Consider the following 18,447-nt stretch of genomic DNA (forward strand, 5'->3'; position numbering starts at 1 on the left):
ATTGTAGATACTCGAGAACTCTTCGGCCCGCAGGACGAAGCGCGTTCACCTTGTTTCACTCTTTTAAGGTTTCATAATTGAAGCTCATTACGAAATCTAATTAAACTGGGGATATAAACATACTGGCCCTACTACTGATCATACATGTCTGGGCAATGGAACATGTTAGTTGTGTTTGGCCTTTGCTGTCTTTTTAGTTGATGTTCATATTTCAAAACGCAATGGGAAAATCTGCCAGGCAGGAAACGCCAGTTCCTAATACGGTAATGGGAAGCGTCACAGCTCTTTCCTGGACGTTTCACATCAGCTCTGAATTCAGTTCCTGCGGCCTGTGATTCTCCCCAAGAGTTTCAAACTAAATATGGAAAATCCAAGCTAAACCATTTCAGTTGTAGAATTTCATTTTAAAATGCTTGATTAAAGCCTATGACAATGAGCCTGAGTTATGTTCCTACCACTTCGCTGTAGCGCTCATCTTTTGCTTCCTGGGCTGAGGAACAAGTTCCTCCCTCCTCCAACATTTTAAGGCAATTGTCAAGTTTTACGAGTCTCTAAAAAAAAATGTGAGTATGTTTAAAGCAGAACTGTGATGGTCTTGAGTGCTCGGTTAATTTGTGTTTCATGCGTTTTGCCATTTGCATTTATGGTCTTGTTCATGGATAACTTTTCACATGTTGCTGATGTCCTCAGTTTGCCCCTGATTAGTAGTTTCTCAGTTACGCCTCAGGCATTTTCCTCATCAAACCAAAATGTTAGCGGTCAATAATGCCTTTAATGTTATCTACTCCTTACAAATATATTTAAATATATTCTAAACACTGTTTTAGTAATATGTTGCTCTCAGCAATGCCTTTGTTACAAATGCAAGTAAGTTTTTCCGGAGTTCAAATAAATGTGCAAAAGTTTGTATTATTGATTTAAAGAGTTTTAAGTTAATAAGTAGTAAATAACTTACTATGGCTAATGTATTCTACTTTTCATTCTGGAGTTTTCACCAGCCACTTTATTTGGTACATCTGTCCAACTGCTCTTTAACGCAAATGTCGAATCAGCCAATCACATGGCGGCCGCTCGACGCTTTCAGGCATGTAGACATGACCAAGACGACGGGCAGCTCAAACCGAGCATCAGAATGGCGACGGAAGGTGATTTAAGTGACCTTGAACGCGTCATGGATGCTGGTGCCAGTCCGGCTGATCTACTGGGATTTTCCGAGCATCGGTCCGTCTTGTCGATCTCTCGCTCCCGTTTTTCTCCCACTCGTGAACAAGATCCAGAGACACTTGAACTCCTCCACTTACCGTTGTCAAACAAGAAATACTTTATGCCTGATATAATTGACCAGCTCACAAGCTCAACAGCAAATATCAATGACTGTGAGTAGGACATTATTTTGAAAATTAAATACCACAAGAGGTAATAATTCAATTATATTTAAGGAATATTTTTGTCAAATCCAAGGTGTCTATAATTTCATACATGGAATAGAATATATTAGTCAAGAATAGTATTGGTTACCCTGAGATAATCCTCAACCAATGAATGATACAGGACTTCGCATGTTTCTCTCACAATCTTAGAAACTGTAGACTTTCCTGTCCTAATCTGATAGTTTAGATGTAAAGGATTCTTCTACAGGATGCAGAATCATAAAAGATAATAAAGTAAATGTTTATGAAAAGAAAAAAACAACAAAACAAATCTGTTGCCAAAAATCTGAGCGTTAATATTAGTCTCTCCAGAGATTGATAACCTCGTGTTATTATCCTGCTTGGTACTTAATGGAGCTACTTTATTAAGTAGAAACTTCAGTTCCTCCACATTCATGCGACGTAATTCTTTGAATCCCTCTTTGTCAGAACTCTGTAAAACATAAGAGTACGATTTACGTCAGTGGACATAAATACATCGACAGCTGCAATACAGGCCAGAAAATAATAATAAACTATGTATAGACATAATAAAGCTAATCAGCTCTGTGAAGAACAAGCAACCAATACACACATACAGTACATACAGTAGCTATAAGGGTTTTTATTACAGCAAATATGATATGTTTTTATGTTTGATTAGTCAAGCCCTTGACTTCTGGTTTGAACTTTATACTTTTATTTTTGCTTTTTTTTGTTTTGTTTAACAGTTATCTTGTTTTCCCCCAGGTACAGTAGTTAGTTCAGCACTTTGTTTTTCATGGAGCAACATGTTGAAACATTGTTTCGTACTGGGAGGCCCTCCAAAGAGTCAAAAGCTCCAACGGTGGTGATATGTGAATTACAATGCTACGATGAATGGAATGTGCTTTAGATCTCATGAAATCATCAGTAAAGCTGTATTCTTCTTCAGAGCAGTGTGGCACATGTGATCAATTTTTTAAAAAACTATGGAAAATTATAAACGTTTCACACAGAAGCACTGGTTCACTGGTTCAGAAGCACAAAGGTTTTAAATGGCGCGTTTAATTTTACAAACGCAACAGAGAAAACTACAGAAAATGTTCTGTTCTGTTAATCTATTTGCAGTCTAAATAGAGGAAGACAAAAAGAAGGATAACGGCCATCTGGTTTTCTGCTCAACCTCACAACCTACTCAGCTTTCTGAAACAAGGCCCAGTAGATGCACATGTTCTCTAAAACAACATCAACGCAGCAAAAACGTATAATTAACCGGAGGCAGTTAAGTAAACGACGGAATGGAAATCAATTTAAAAATAGTGTAATGTTTTTAAGAGGAAAAAAATAATGCAACTCACCTCCATAATGCAGTGGAACAAATAGAGCTTTGCGTAACATTGGATGTTAAATATGGTTGGTAATCCCAGAGGTTCTTTGGTCCAGAATCAATCCTGTCTACAGACTCTTGTGTTGTGCTGCACTTGTATCTGGATATTTCAGAAGCAAATGGGATGGTACACACAGTTAGTGAAGTTGCCAACAACTTCAAACACAGCTAATTTTTTTTTTTGAAATTCTGTTTTATGCTGTTTTTGTTCTAGCTTGGCCCTTGCCTTCCTACAGGAATCCATTTAATTCTCATCTCCATTTTGCGCTTTGTTTGGGATTCCTCACATTGACTAGGATTTCTTTTGTTTTCCTGTTGCATGACTAATTTGCAGAGAATGATGTTTGGAGGCCAACCTCCATTACAACTTAGAAAGGCGAGGCTGGCGGAGTGTTATTCTGCCTGTTCCCAGGGTGCCGAGGGGCGCTTGAATAACTGCAGAATAAATGAAAGCCAGACATCCGATACGACAAAGGAAAACTCCAATCATACAGACCTACAGCGTTGGAAAACAGAACCTGAGTATTCTTGTCCTGCAATCAGCTGTGAATAATGTTGGAAATGAAAATATAGAAGGAAGGAGACAGGTGAGAGTGAGCACAGTTGGAGATGCAGTATGAGACGGAGAGAAGTGGAAAAAAAGGGAGAAGTCAAAGCATCCTTGAGGACTTGTTGAAAAGCTGGGTCCATTAACAGAAAGTGTGAGCTGGACTGAAACACTGAAATTCCCTGTCTTGTTCTTACAGCGCCAGACAAAAATGTTTATTGCCCTTCTCAGGGTTCTTACATTATAAACACAAACTTTAATGTATTTTATTGGGTGAAAATTTATGGAAAGTAATACAGCAATACAATTTAGTGCGAATGATTTTGAAAGAGCTTTATAAGTAAAAATATATTTTTTTAAAACATTGCTTCCAGATTTCCACATCTTCTTTGCGGAAGAAAGCAAGCTCTGTCAAGCTCGACATAAATTTCGAAAGGCCATTAGGAGTTTCCCAGCCACTGGATAAAAACGCACGGACATTTTCAAGTTTGCATACATCAGCAGCTAACTGAATCAATTAATAAAAAGAAAAGAAATTCCCTTCTGCAAATCATCTCTGACCTGGACAAAACACAAAATGTATCTCGCGATCCAGGAACTGACAGCATGTCGTGGACGGGACACGTTGGAGCGTGTGTTGCCAAGATTTATGTCGACTTCCCGTTGCTTGAATTGGAGAAATGTTCCCAGATTTCAAAACTTTGGCTTAAGTGGCGCTCACCATTCCAGTTCATAGTGCCCCAAAAAAGCTCCGACTCAGCCTGCAGATCGAACTCAAACCCTGACATCTGATTACGCACAAGAGAATCATATCCCTGTTTATAATTTATGGTTTAATTTTATTGTTTCACTATATTAGCTGGGGTCAGAGTAAATGGTTTTTAATCACTGCAGAGAAAATGTTACACATGTTTTTGTTTGTGTGATGGCACTAAGTGAATTTTCCATTGAGCTTGTTGAATATTAAACTGAATGAATACAATGCAGTTGAGTTTCATTATTATCATTTAGAAACGGGTGAACAGATGACAGGATTGTTAAAGATTTTTCTTTTCTAACATAATCCTGTCTTAAAACTTCCCAAACCTTTATCACTGATCTGTCTGCTTTTATATTGTGATGTTGGTAGCAGGTGTGATAGATGTGCATATTTTTTTTCATTCCTCTTTCACCCAAAGGTCCGAGTTCCAATCACTTCCTGTTTTTGCGTTTCTTTGCCGCTCAGTTTTTGGTATCTTGAGTCATTGTCGTCTTGGGTAAATCCCTGTGGATTCATTTAATTTAACATTCAGTTTCCCTCCTGCTTCTCAAAGCTGTGCTGCGTTACCCAACTGATTCTTATTCTGTAACAACTCCTTCCTGTTCTTAAACTTCCTGGTCACTTGCACGGGACAGTATGGGCTTTTGTACCTTTTGAACTTTCTGTAAAAAAAAATACTTTCCACCATAATGCTACCTGCCTACTCTCTGTAGCTGGGTCCTCTACAAAATATGACATTATTAATTGAATTCTCATTGAACTTGGAGTGATGATGGACACGTAAGGGATATTGGTGGTTATAGTGTGAGAAAATGTGAAAAGGTTCAAAGGGTAGACATAACTTCTACTAAGGCGTCGTATACAGTATTTAAAATGAGCGCAAATCTTTGAAATCTGTACAAATTCAAACATTTGAACCCCGGATCAGGAAATTGAATTAGCAGTTAGATTGCAGGACAGTTTGCTTTAATCTAGGCTGCCAATCTGATTGGGTGATTGCATCAGAGCAATTTTCAGTTGCTCATTCAAATGTAAAGAGGATTTCCAGATGTTCAGAGATGTTTGTTCTTCATGAATTCTAAAGCAGATCTGAAATTGTGGTAATCCATCTGCCGTTTTTAGAGAAACGGCAAACTCGAAATTTCAGACACAAACCTTTGTCGACTGATACAGAGAATATCAGTCGACAAAGAGAATATAGGACACCACACATTGTGCCCTCACTGTTGGCAAGTTTCCTACTAAACCTGACTGAGTGCTTTTCATTTCAACACGGCTGGTATACTAATTTAAATTCAAAGGCAGCTTGATGACGACGAATCCAAGCCTCTGGATGTTAACGCATAAACAAGTCTACTGAACAAAGTTGATAGAAACTTAAGTTTTGACAATTTGGCCAGCAAATTGTTCCAAACCCAGTTCATCTGAACTTTTATGGTTGAAACTGGAAAAAATGGAAAGCGTGAGAAGACTCCATCCTACCTAGCTGTTCTTTCAGCTGCTAAAAGAGACATGGAACCTGACTGATGAAGACTATTGGTTGTCATTGACAAAATCATGACTGGTGGAAAAGCAAAGAAGAGACCCAACAAAGTGTAAATTGTGATGTTCTTTTCATTTGCAATTGGAAACAGTGAATTAATCTACAATCATTTCCTTTAGTTGACCTGAAAGAAAAGGTGCCTTGAAATGTGTCATGTTATCGTTTTGAGTTGAATGTCAATTCTTGAAACTTTGCATTACACTCACAACAAAGTACCAACATTAGTGCAAGGTTGCCATACAACAACCATGAATGGGGTACAATCTCTTGGTGGAAACCATGAGATATGAAGTGGCAGACTATTTCTAAACTCAAGCGTTTTTGTAAGTATCACCTAAAGGGTCTTGAAAAATACTGATTTCAGGAACTGACAGGTCCAGTCAACACCCAAACTGCTCATCATGCTTTTCAAGCGATTCCCAAAAAGACGTAATGCTGTAGCTGGGTACAGCGTTCGGCTCTGCCTCCGCCTCCTTTGAATATGTTCTATTCTATTACTACAGTCTTTAAGGTCAGCGTTAGTTTTTAAGATCACTGCCTGCTGGCTGGTCTTCTTCTATTTGTGGATCGTTCTGCCGTCTGGTAAACAGCAAACACAGCTGGCCTTATGATGTAGAAGACAAACGAGACACGCAAGGCCTTTCTTAGTGGCATAAATAATGGAAAAGAGTCAGCGTAGGTGCTTTGAGTCATCACCGGCTCTGATGTTCAGCATCTTATTCAGACGTCATTCACAAGCACAAAGACGCAGAAACAAATAGAACGTGTCGTTGGGCTGACCGCCGTTCCAATGGGCTGCGTTCTCACAACAGATCTTGATGCTTACTTCCGATTTTTTCTGAAATCTTTCTCTTTTTTTGCGAGTTCGTTCATACTATCGAACATTGTGACTGCAATCAGATTTCTGTGTGAACTATTTACGAAACTTATGCGCAGAAGGAGAACTTTATTGTCACACGTGAGCCCACCGTTTACACCTATGGATGGATTTTAAAGTATATTCAGCTATGTGAGCCGACAGTATTGTCACAAGATCATAAGGTCGCAGTTGGACCATTCACACTGCTTTGAAAAAGAAGTAGCTTTTTTTGCTATATCACCATAAAAGTGGATTTGGGTCACATTTGCCTGCTATGTGAACATAGTCTTGGAAACGGGATTCCTTGGACACTTAAAGTGTTTTGACACCTGATTGTCCGGTAGACTGTTCGACTGGGGACCAAAACCGGAACATTTATTACATTTCAGCTGGTCCGGTTTGCTTTCTCGCTTATCTGTGTCAAACAAACCAAACCCTTTGAAACCCAGTGGTGGCGCTGCAACAAGAACCACTGAAGGAAATGACACAAGAACCTCTGAAGAAGACAGGAACGCAACTATCCTCTTCCCAAAATGTAAACTAAAACGGAGTGGCGTCAGATTTTAACGGTTGTAGGATTTCTCGTTTGACTTTGGTAAAAGATCACAAGACATTTCTCCATCAAGCGCTAGACACAGGCTTTTGTTTTGGTTGTATTTACTCAGAACCACCTGTGCTGTAGTCCAATTCCTGCTTATGGAACACTCTCCGGTCCGGTTGGCGTTCACACATGCAGTCAAACAGTGTCAGAGTTCACTTCAACCAAACCGAAACCGAGGTCTGTAGTGGACCAGTTTGTTTTTTTGGTCCACATCAGAGTTTGATTTCACATTTGCGACTTCGCAAACGAATCAGAATTTCCTTCAGTTTAAGCGGACTAATCAGGGCTGGTGGGAAAGCACCCTCAAAGAGACACATGTGCTTCCTGCTGTCAGTGATCACACTTTCAATCTGGAAACAGATGTTAAACACAGCTGCACACAGAAGGTCAAATGACAGAAAAATAACATTTTTATCCCTTTTTTTCTTTCTGTAATGAACAAACATTTTATATTTCCACAATTATCACCAGAATCTGACATTTCAACGATTTGTAAATCACCGCCTTTTGTCCCGGTGCTCGAATGCAACATCCCCATTTCCATTTAGGCAGGGACGACAAAATCAATTGCAACTAAATGAGTTTAACACAAGTAATTATCTGGCTTTGAAAAAGGCACGCTGCTGGGAGAGACAAACAGGATGGATCTGGGCATTAAGCCTAGAGGTCGGTTCTTGGGCTCAAACAACCAACTGTGGGCTCATTCAGACTCGACTGTTTGTCGACATGACGACAAACAGCCGCCAGAATTTGGCGAATGTTGTTTTTTTTAAATTATGCAACCTGATGTGAGTGCACACATTTGGAATGGTAAAATGGTAAATAAGGTGCTCTTAGCTAATCTCTTTCTTTTATCACCTGTGACATTGCTGACATCAACAAGCTGAAGCTCTGTTGAATTAGTAACCATAACAGGCGTCAACATTTATGCAGCCGTCTGTTGCTTTTTACCTGGTAAAATATGTATGTTGACATTTTAGAGCGTTATTTTAATTCTTGTCAAAAAGTGCTACATCATCGCACAAAAAGCACACAATGTAGGAAAGGGATGAATACTTTTTACAAGTATTGTAAATCAGTGGCGGTCAGCTGTGTTTCCACTGACCAAATAAATGCGCAATTTGACATAAAAAAAAAAAAGAAGATTTGCTTAATGAAAGCATGCCAGTTTAGAAAAAAAAACTTGATGAAAATGTTGCCGTTAGGATGAGGTGGAATTGTATTGTAGTTGGTTTTCACAAAACTGCAATGGAAACTTTTTTTTTTTGCATCACAGCCACGTCCAGCAGGATCTCGGCTGCTGACAAAACTATTACCGTCGTATTCTCCAGGAGGGAGAAGAAAAAACAAAGTGACTCCGTTCCAAACACTGTCCTCACAACCAGAAGGAACCTGCTGGAGAAAAACACAAATAGCCTAAAGGTGTACTGGGAGCTTTGAAGAGGAGCACGCTGGCTCCGGTGAAGCTTCCGGACCTAAAAAAAACAAAACAGCATAAACTTTCACAGCGGCCCTACAATGTCTCATTAATACAGAAAAAAAACCCAAGAACAAGTAGAGCTTTGATCTTTCTCAGCCTGCTCGGATAACGTGGTATTTTAACTTACCGAAGACGTCAATGAATCTCCTTGGCAGGAGAGATCAAATATTTGTGCTTTTGTGAATTTTGCTTAAACGATCAGGAAGATGAATTCTCTTCTTTGGTCGTCTATAAAATGCTGTGAGAAAAAAGTTACTCCTCCCATACAAAGTTCATCTGTTTTAGCGTTTTGTTCTACGCCATCGAAGTCATTTTAATATCAAAGGTAACCCGATTACTATTCTGCCAGGGGTATGAATAATTTTGACCTTAACTGTAGTAAACATTTTGTGCTGTGTCTGTGTATAAGTGCAGTAAAATTTAAATATGGATGATTTCCATGGCTAGTTTCTGGTTCTATTTGAGTTGAAAGTGGTTCGATTTAAAAGTCAAGAAAAAAAGAAACCGACCATGAGATCAATTTGAAATAGCTGCACTTTCTAAATTGCTCTTCATTCAGCGTTCACATCCTGCGCAGGAGGATCTGGGCTCTGTGAAACATAAAGGGGAGCGAAGAAATCAATACAAACCCCTTCAAGCGTACCGACCTTCTTCCTCCAAACAATCAAAAACCACCAAGGTCTGATGTGTGTGCTTAAAAATCCAAGCTCAGTTTAATGATTTCTTTTTATATATATATTTATATATTATTCCTACAAATACATGGTTTTCAGCACTTTGAAAAACGCTCACTTTCCAAGGAAGCTAGAAATATCCTACAGTGAAAAAGAAAGACAAAACATAATTGACAAAAAAAAAACAAACAAATAAGATGTGAAAACGTAAAAAAAAAAAAAAAAAACAAACAAAAAAAACAACATCCTGTACAAACACGATGGCCCAATAATTTAAGAAAATAGTGTCTCTAAAACGTTCATATTGCTTTGTGTCTCCACCGACCAGATCCACCCTGTGCAACACCAGGCAGTTCTGACAGCGGCCACAAGGGGGGGAGTGCCAAATCCCAGATGCTGATGTTGCTCCAGAGGTTCAGGGGTCAAACTGCAAGTTGTCGCAGAAGAGAAACAGTCTCGTTTTGTCGTCTCAGGTGGTCACTCGTTCTCCGGCTGTTTCGGCAGTAACAATACAAAGACGAGGGATGGTCACACTACCACAGTACCGCACTCCTCATGAAGGATGGTTTCACTGTTTGTTGTAGTTTTACCATGATTACTTTCTACAGCATTATTACTAGAGCTATCACCATCACAGATACACAGAGTGCATCATGTGTTTGTGTGTATGCAGAGAGTTCATCCGAGTGTGTGTGTGTGTGTGTGTGGGGGGGGGGTTATATGCTCTGGTGTGTGATGGGAGAGTTGATGTTCAGTGCTCGGAGCTTGTCTTCTCGAAGGAGAAGCTGGGAAGAGTCAATAGCTTGGAGCTGGGATTGGGATTCGGCGAGCCTCCGTCTTGCCCCAAGCCCTCTCCGACTCCCAGGTCGAACGAGTCCTTGGAGTCGCTAGAGGGTGCTCTCCTCCTCAGACATGTGTCCCTGCTGGGCAGAGGAGGGGGCATTCCTAATCCCGCCAACCCCATGCCACTGAGGCTTGGGTAGAGGCCAGACTGGGGTTCGAGTTCATCAGGCGGGTCGACGGATATACAGGGTGGGCTCATCTTCTTCTTGCGCCGGGGGGACGGCAGTGGGGCCTGGGTGGGAATCTGCAGGCTGTCTGACCGGGACACAAACCCCGAAGACGTGGAGGCGGCACTGCGCTGTGGGCAAGGGTCCTTCGCCGGGTACACTTCTACGGAGTGGCGCCGCGGGTCGTCCAGCCAGGAGTAAGGGCGCGGGCGGGGCAGGAGGGTGCTACACCCCTGCGTGTCGACGCTGTGGAACCTCTTGAGCTGCCTCGTGCAGGGACTCCGACTCTCCTGGCACACCGTGTCCTCCGCAGCAACGCTGTCGCTTCCCACCAGTCCTCCACAGGTGATGAGAGAAACTTCACGATCCTCCGACGCCGCCTCCACCTCCTCTTGTTGCTGCTGTTGGGGCCTGGCAGGTAAGGGAGGAGGAGGCGGGTGGGAGGACGTGGACGGTAACGCAGAAGAAGAGTAGGAGGCGAGGCAGTGCTGGTCATGTTGCTGGGTGTGCACGCTGCTGGGTTTAGGGGAGGCACCCGGTGTGGCAGGTACCAGGCAGAGAGCTGGGTGTAGATGGGGATGATGATGCTGATGGGAGGGAGAGGCGGATAGAGGTAGACCCAAAGCTGCCGCGTTCAGAAGTCCTTCACTGCTCTCCCGTTCATCTGAACAGAGGGCCTCCTGAGAATCAGTGGACACTGCAACCTGGAAAACGGGGCACGGAAGGGAGGGGGAGTGGAGTATTCAAGAAAAAAATGGGGGTAAATGTCCAATGGAGGGGTTGGGGAGAGGTAGGGAAGGAGGAGATCAAGGGTGAGAGGGAGGGGGGAGGAGAGCAGTTAGTGTGAGGTGATGAGGATGAGAAGCAGCAGTCTGGGTCAAAGCTCACCGTCTGGCCAGCGTGTTCTCACACAACTCCCTATGCAATTCATTTGCAACATCCTGCTGTGAATCATAACCCGAAAGCCCAGAGGCTCTGCTCTGTGTTTCTCTGTTTCATTAGTCCAGATTGTCAGAAGTACACTGGGTAAACAATGTCTGACAGAAGTGGATGCCTTCGGCGAGCTCAGTCTGTTGAGTCTGTTAGATGTTTGAGCTCGACCTGGTCAGAGTCTGACGTGTTTACATAGGAGAGAGTTCCCCAGAGGTCTCCTGAGATACTAGGCAGAGATGTCTGTCTGACCAGCCACATTTTGCTGATTGTTTGGGGCCAAACATGGAGCTAAAACTTTATTTTTGTGGATATCAAAGAATCAGTGAGACTTCAGACTATTGTGAAATTTTTCTCATTTGCAGCAGATAGAGTTAAGGACTCTGCATTGGTTGAGCCGAACTGTTGAAATCAGTTCTTATTGTCGCAGTTGCGTGATGAAAATAATTTTGTTCTCAGCTCCTTTTTGTCACAACACCCTTGGCGAACTTTTCGCTCCTCTCTCAATGCGAAACTATTGTGTAACTGGTCAGAATTTTATTGCCAAATTTGTTTATACGGAAGACATCCCCATCTACTCAACCTCAAGAAGCTGGTTTTTCAGCCACAGAGCAGAAAGGATAGCTTTGAGGAACAATTGTCCAAAGGTGTGAGAAAGTACGTACTGTTGGAGTAACATTAAAGTCTTTTTTCTCCGATTACATTGAAAATGAAACGACGATTTGAAAAAGATGTTGCATCTCGTCCATCATTATTTTCTCCTTCTCCGAACTTGTGATCTTGTAGTGGTTGTTCCACTCTGCTATGATTGCTGCGTTTACTGTATTGTTGTTAACCACAAGTGTGTCTAAACACCATGATGTGTACTGCAGTGGGAGGGGTTTCACTTTGGTGTCTTATGGACCTTGAATGCCTCACAAACACGTGACCACGCATCAACAGTTCAACGTTGTTCCCACCATGCTAGATCCTTTAGATCGGGGGTGACCAAAGTCGGTCCTCGAGGGCCAACTTCCTGCATGTTTTAGTTCTCTCCCTGCTGGTAACAACAACCTTTGGATCCAGGTGCGTTAAACCAGGGAGAGAACTAAAACATGAAGGAAGTCGGCCCTCGAGGACCGACTTTGGGCACCCCCGCTTTAGATAATCTGTTTTCTTCTCATATATATTCAATCTAAAACATTACTGGAAAGTTCTCAGTAATGTGTGTGTTTCCTGCTGGCAGAGACACTGAGCACTGAGCCAGACCAAATGACCTTCCACAACCTTTGCCCATTGACACAAAACCCTGTAAACTGTGAGTAGTTGAAGTCAATAAAGTGGGATCTGTTTTTTTCCCCCATTGTCACCTCTGTATAGAGCCACGTACAGGGTCTGAGGCCAATAGACAAGAGGGTAAACGTGACATGTAAACCTCTGCAGGGCAGTAAGGGTTAGGAGTGACTGCTCCTGGACCCTGACAGATATCAGGTCAGCGATGACTCGTGTTCATCACCATGGCAATGATGAGTGAGTGGGAGCGAGGCATGCATGTCATTTCAGGGCTGAGCATTTTAAGAAGCCTTTCCCTGCATGAGCCTTGAACAGTGAGGCCACAGAGACACCTAGTGGTCAGAGAAATGTGTTACAGCCACAACAATGCAACACCCAGTCACAAATTACAGAAGTGCACCGTCGGACTATATTACCTTAATCACCCTGTAACTTGGATCTTTTTTTTTTTTTGTACTGTTAGAGCACTAATCTTGGGATTTTAAAAAATTCTCTGGTGCTTTACTGTAATGGAGTACAAAATGGCCAAATACATGTGGACAGCTCTTGCTGTTTTAGTAGAATCCCCTGAGTTGTATTATCTAAAATATAAAAAGTGCACTGCATTATGGGTGAATTTCCCTTTTAGCCACATTACACCTGTGCCTTAGTACATTCAATCACTCCACTTGATATCCGGTAAATAAATGTGACTTTGCTCCACTCATTCAGTTCCAACAGGTGTTTGCTTAGAGTTAATAGATGCTCTGTGGTTTGATGATAACTTAAAAAACAATATCTGGGTGAATGGAAGATGAGGAGAGGGTAAAAAAACCAAAATGGGGGTGAGTCTACACGTGTGCATCCGTAACGTCCCATGTTTCTGAAAAGGCCCCGTGGGGAAACGATATCGGCTCGTCTGTCGGCGTTTCAGAAACAGGAGTATCTGTGTTTGAGCAGTGGCTCAGGGTCGGGCGGTTTGTGGGCCCAGCTGAGCTGAGATCAAAAGTTAACAGATACAATCAATGGGGGAGAGAAGGGTCGGTTTTAAAATAACAGGGAAATCATGAAGAGCGGAAAAGAAAAGAAAGAGGGAAGACAGTGGAATCGTTCAGAACGTGCAAGAAGAGAGTTAAATTCTATGGTGGATATTTAGTGCCACTTTAAGGGAAGGAATTGTGAGAAGAATAAAGTTTCAAACATGAACATAAAGGTAAGATTTGTAAACGTAACTTGTTGTTTAAGGCCTCGGCAGGATGTGGAACTCAGAAACTCGGTACATTATTACTTTGGAGAGAAAGTGAGAAACTACAGCACTGTGCAATAACTCAGAGCAGTAAATAAGTCCTTTACATCCTTTGTGATAAAACAACCAACAACTGGCACATTTTGTAGAAACGCCAGAGGGTACAAGTGTTGGAATCAGGATTCAACTACTGACGATCATTCGAAACAGAAAGTGACGCTCACCAAGAACAGAGGATGTCTGCATTTACTGTACAAGAAATATTTTAAGAGTTTTTATTTTGGGTTTGAATGACTTAATGTATTTAGACTGTGCAATGGCTCTGCATTAGAGTCTAGAGATACCCCAATGTTCAAATATGTTAACCGTTTTAGCCTAAAATTGTACGGGGTCTTAGTAGCTTTGCTCTACCTTTTACTCTGATGAGCCAACATCACCTACACAAAGCGTACAGGATTTGATCACCGGACAATCCAATTTTCCTTGGATTTGTCCCCAAATTAAATAATTCAGCTCACATACGTCATATTTTAAGCAAGCATGGACACCGTCATCGTTACCCACTTCAGAGGTGAAACTGCTTAAAACTTGTCAACATTTGCTGTCTCATTAATTTCTCTATTAATTATCTAACCTCTTGGAGCACTGAAAGTTAAATTCTAGCTGGTCGACACCATCTAACGATTCCTCGAATGATTCGAGTACCTCGATTATTAAAATTCCTCGAGTTTAATGTATCTGCCTCGAAGCTTCGTGAAATTATGTTTTATTATTTAGCGCACCGTGTTCTATAAAAAGCAATATTATTACTTAAAAAATATAAGAGGACAGAATGTTCCATGAGATCTCCTTCATTTCCTCACACATGGATTCATTTAATGTGTTTTTTAAAACTAGATCTCCAACTCCAGTCACTGAGAACCACTGTCCTGCAACATTTAGATTCGTCCCTTCTTCAAGACACCTGAATCAAATTATCTCTGAAGGACATCATCAAGTTCTCCAAAGATCTTATAAATGAGCCATTTATTGTGTGCTAGAACAGGAATGGATCAAAAATTTCAAGGACTGGATTTGGACACTATAGGCTTACAAGGTATCCTCCGTACTGTCCGTTGTTTTATTAGTTGCTTTCTTGCTTATTTGTGTTGGCATTGTTTTAAAATGTTGCAGTCCGGTACCTGACCTCTTTTTATAATGTTTCTTGAATAAGTGTTTGAGTACCCAAATAATTTTGACCTCTGGACTATTTAGGCTGAAAAAGTCCACCAAGACCAAGGAACAAGCCAGTGTTTCACCGACACATAACGGTTAAACTCAGAGAAAAACCCAATTTCAATGGTTTTATCAAACGCAAGATCAATACTGTAATACAGGTCTCGAAAGGAGTCTGACACAAAATAGTTATTTAGCACCACCAAGGGGTTTTACCTGTAAACTCGTCACAGAAAACCTTCTAAAGACCTCCAGAAAGCCTGAAGAATACTTCAAAATGTTATAAGTTACAAAGCTAAAACAATTTGGGATGGTTTAGAATTTTTGCACAGTGCTGTAGGTCTTCAGTAACGACAATTTTCTTTTAATTTTAAATCGATTTCCGAGTGGGAAGCAATACTCAAAAAGAATGATCAGAGGAAAACATTTTTAAAGCCTAATGACTTTAAGCTAACAGTTTGTTTCTCAATAAATAACAATATTTATTGTGAAAACTGGAGATACAGCAGTCAGGAAGTTTTTATAAAGTTCAGTCCTACTGATCTTGATTTTAGCCAATACATGAAACGATTTTCTCAAAAGCAGCCCAAAGTTGTAACTTTGCTGCTGCTGATCAACAGTAAGGTTCAGTCAAGAGTAAAATGGGCTAACACCAGCACTAGTAAAAATGATCTCTTTATGACGTTGGCTTTACAGCGGGGTTACATAGTCACCTGTCGGCGGAGCGTGCGGCTAAGTGCATGTGTGCGTCTTGACGGAGGTTGTCGAGGAATACTCTCGGAGTCTGAGTGGCTGTGGGGGCTGATGGGTCTGAAGAAGTCAGTGGGGACCGTCAGCTGCTGGGAGCACTCCTCTGGCTGAGAGCGCACCGAGCCTCTGGAGCCTGGACACACAGCGCCGGCAGGTAAGCAACAATCAACAAAGTAATTACTGCACCGCAGACGCGTTTACCTCAGGAAATGACTTGCGGCTCTCCAAGGAAACGTCAGGTTGCGTTAAGCTTAATGACGAGAAGACATTTCCCAATGAGAAGGTAACATCCTTACCTGATTGGGCCCTGTGAGTGCCCACTAGGTGCTGGGGCCCCTGTGATTGTGCTACAAGCTGCGCTGGAGACGGAGACGAAGAACCAAAGGGCTGAAGGGGGAAGAACATGTAGCTGTCGTTGGGCAGGGAGTGAGTGCGTCCCACCGCAGGTTTTCTGACACTCAACAGGTTGTCCTTTGGTGCCTCCGGCTGTACACACAAAGCAGAGAGTTAGGGTCCTTCTAAGTTGGACCGGGTCTGCGGTTGCTCTTTCACTCGGGCATTCTCACAGATTCCTAAACACAGTTACGGTTGTTATTTCTCTAAAGCGGTGTTTCTCAACCCTGGTCCTCAGGGACCACTGACCTGCTTTAGATGCGTTTCTAGTCCAGAACACCTGATTCAAATGATTGTATGACATCCTCTGCACGTCATCAAGTCTGTTAATCACTCACTTATTCAAGTAAGGCCTGTGTCAAGCAGGGCAGTGGTCCCCGAGGACTGGAATTGAGAAACACTGCCGTGAGATATCGTACACAAAGAGACGGTGATCATCAGCGTACACAGAGAACACGGGAACTCCAAACACTAGAGTTGACTACTGCACAGCTACCACAGAACCCTTTCTGAATCTTTTTTTTTTTTGGACAAAGACCTTGCTCATTACATCTTATATGGTCACACTACAGAACCAGTTTGCATCCACAACAGATTTACCTGAGGCCTCCCTCCACCACTCTTCACAGTAACAAACACATGAAAGCTCAGAGTGGAGGGGGAAACTACTACGCCAGCGGACAGAGGACGGTACGAGCACAGACGCGCGGGAGAGGACGTGAAGGAGAGACGTGGACTCACATCTAAAGCACAGAGTCAAACGAAAGCTGACAGAGGGACAGAGAGAGCAGAGATTTCAAGAGAAGGAGCAGAGGAGGGGAAAAAAAGAGGAAAAATCTGTAAACTGGTAAGTGAGGTGGCGGACTACTCTACTGGACTTGACCGAAAAAAACAAAACAAAACAACAAAAAAAACACCACTCTGGAAATGTGGAATGAGAAAGAGAAATTTGCGCAGACGGTATGTTTCACCAGGGACTTTCAAGGTTACTTGGACTCCTCTACACCATTCACTCACTCACGACGCTCTAATATTTTAGAGCACTTGGTTCATCAGGTCCAAATGCCATGAAAGCACATGTGCGATTTGATAACATATTTAAATCACAGCCACCTAGTGGCCAGTCATGGCAATAACAAGTGATTCAAAGTGTCTTGGCGGTGCCGTCCAAACGTAGAGCTTTTCTCCAATCAAGATCTGAAAACACCAGCAGTTTCCAATCAAAGCTTAAGTTGCTTTTGCTTGATAACGCTTAATTTTTTCCATTTCATTTTAAGTTTCCACTTTCATTCATACCAGCATATGGCTAAACATTAGTAATCCATCATTTGAAAGTTTTATCAAACAAGAACAAGATACCTTTCATGTCTTCAAACACATAGTAACTAAACAACAAGCACATTAGAGTGATGATTTCCAATTTCTATGGTTTCGAAGTGGCAGCCATGTAGGGTATCTATACAGATTTGTCATTGCCTTTGGCACTGGGAGGTAAATTTGGTAAATTAGCTAATTGGCTACAGGTGCAAAGACGCTCTTTGGCATAATCTAATTCCAGCAACAATTTGTTTGGGTGTGTGTAGTAGGAGTACAAGTTGCTGTGGAAGTGGCCCTGGGAAGGAGACAGTACAAGCTACTGCAGGACGGAGCACGGGGAAGAGCGATGGAAGAGGTGGAAAGAGAAGAACTGTCAGTACATTGCATTCCAGAGCGCTTAGAAAGAGGGGGCTAAAATCGCCAGGGGCCGAGTCGTCGGGCAGAGCTAGGGACCAGGATTTCTCTGAGGCCAGAGACAGAGCTTCCATCTCCGCTAGAGGGATCTAGGCAGGAGGAGACAATCGCTGGTGAGCAGAGAGTACAGCGCAAACTCCGAACGACACACAGATATAGAAACACACACAGATAAAACCTGGAGCTAGCAGGAAAACAAACCCTTTAGAAAGCCTATTTGAATGGAAGGAGTGTGACGAGCTCTGGAAGGGATCAGGAAGGAAAATTACATTAATTTTTGCAATATCTGACAAAGGTTTTTGTGATACGTACGCAGAGGATTTTTTAAAACATCCAATAAAACACAGAATCTCCACGAATTGTTTACTTTTAAAGATTGATATCTCAGGCTGCGTTCACACTGCAGCCCGAAGTGACCCAATTCTGACTTTTTTGTCTTAATGCGACCTGTATCTGATCTTTTCATGACAGTCTGAACAGCACAGGTCAGATTATTTTAAAATGCGACCCATGCCACTGGGATATCCGATACGTATTTGATCTTTTCAAATGGGACCTGAATCCTAACGGTCAGGTCCTGCACATCATTGATACTCAACAACTTTCGCTATTTTGCGTCCTGATACACGCAAGCGGGAAAAAAAACAACAGTCATGGTGAACAATAATGGAGATTAAGT

The 18,447-nt window shown here is 42.0% G+C and overlaps 1 protein-coding gene across 15 annotated transcripts in view; it reads right to left on the reverse strand.

The window, feature by feature from the left end:
* Window positions 1-9,250: 9,250 nt before the first annotated feature.
* cacna1g (calcium channel, voltage-dependent, T type, alpha 1G subunit) overlaps window positions 9,251-18,447 on the reverse strand; it is a 271,449-nt gene continuing 262,252 nt past the window's right edge. For 10 of the 15 annotated variants that reach the window (XM_032573632.1, XM_032573624.1, XM_032573631.1 and 7 more), the window contains 4 exons: window positions 17,735-17,857; window positions 15,941-16,130; window positions 15,608-15,777; window positions 9,251-10,956 (listed from right to left, as the gene is read on the reverse strand). In XM_032573632.1, coding sequence (XP_032429523.1) covers window positions 9,994-10,956; window positions 15,608-15,777; window positions 15,941-16,130; window positions 17,735-17,857 — 1,446 coding nt within the window. In that variant the 3' untranslated portion in view covers window positions 9,251-9,993. The other 5 variants (XM_032573625.1, XM_032573627.1, XM_032573615.1 and 2 more) reach the window with 4 other exon arrangements.

Source organism: Xiphophorus hellerii, chromosome 10, assembly GCF_003331165.1.
Source record: "Xiphophorus hellerii strain 12219 chromosome 10, Xiphophorus_hellerii-4.1, whole genome shotgun sequence".
NCBI lineage: Eukaryota > Metazoa > Chordata > Actinopteri > Cyprinodontiformes > Poeciliidae > Xiphophorus > Xiphophorus hellerii.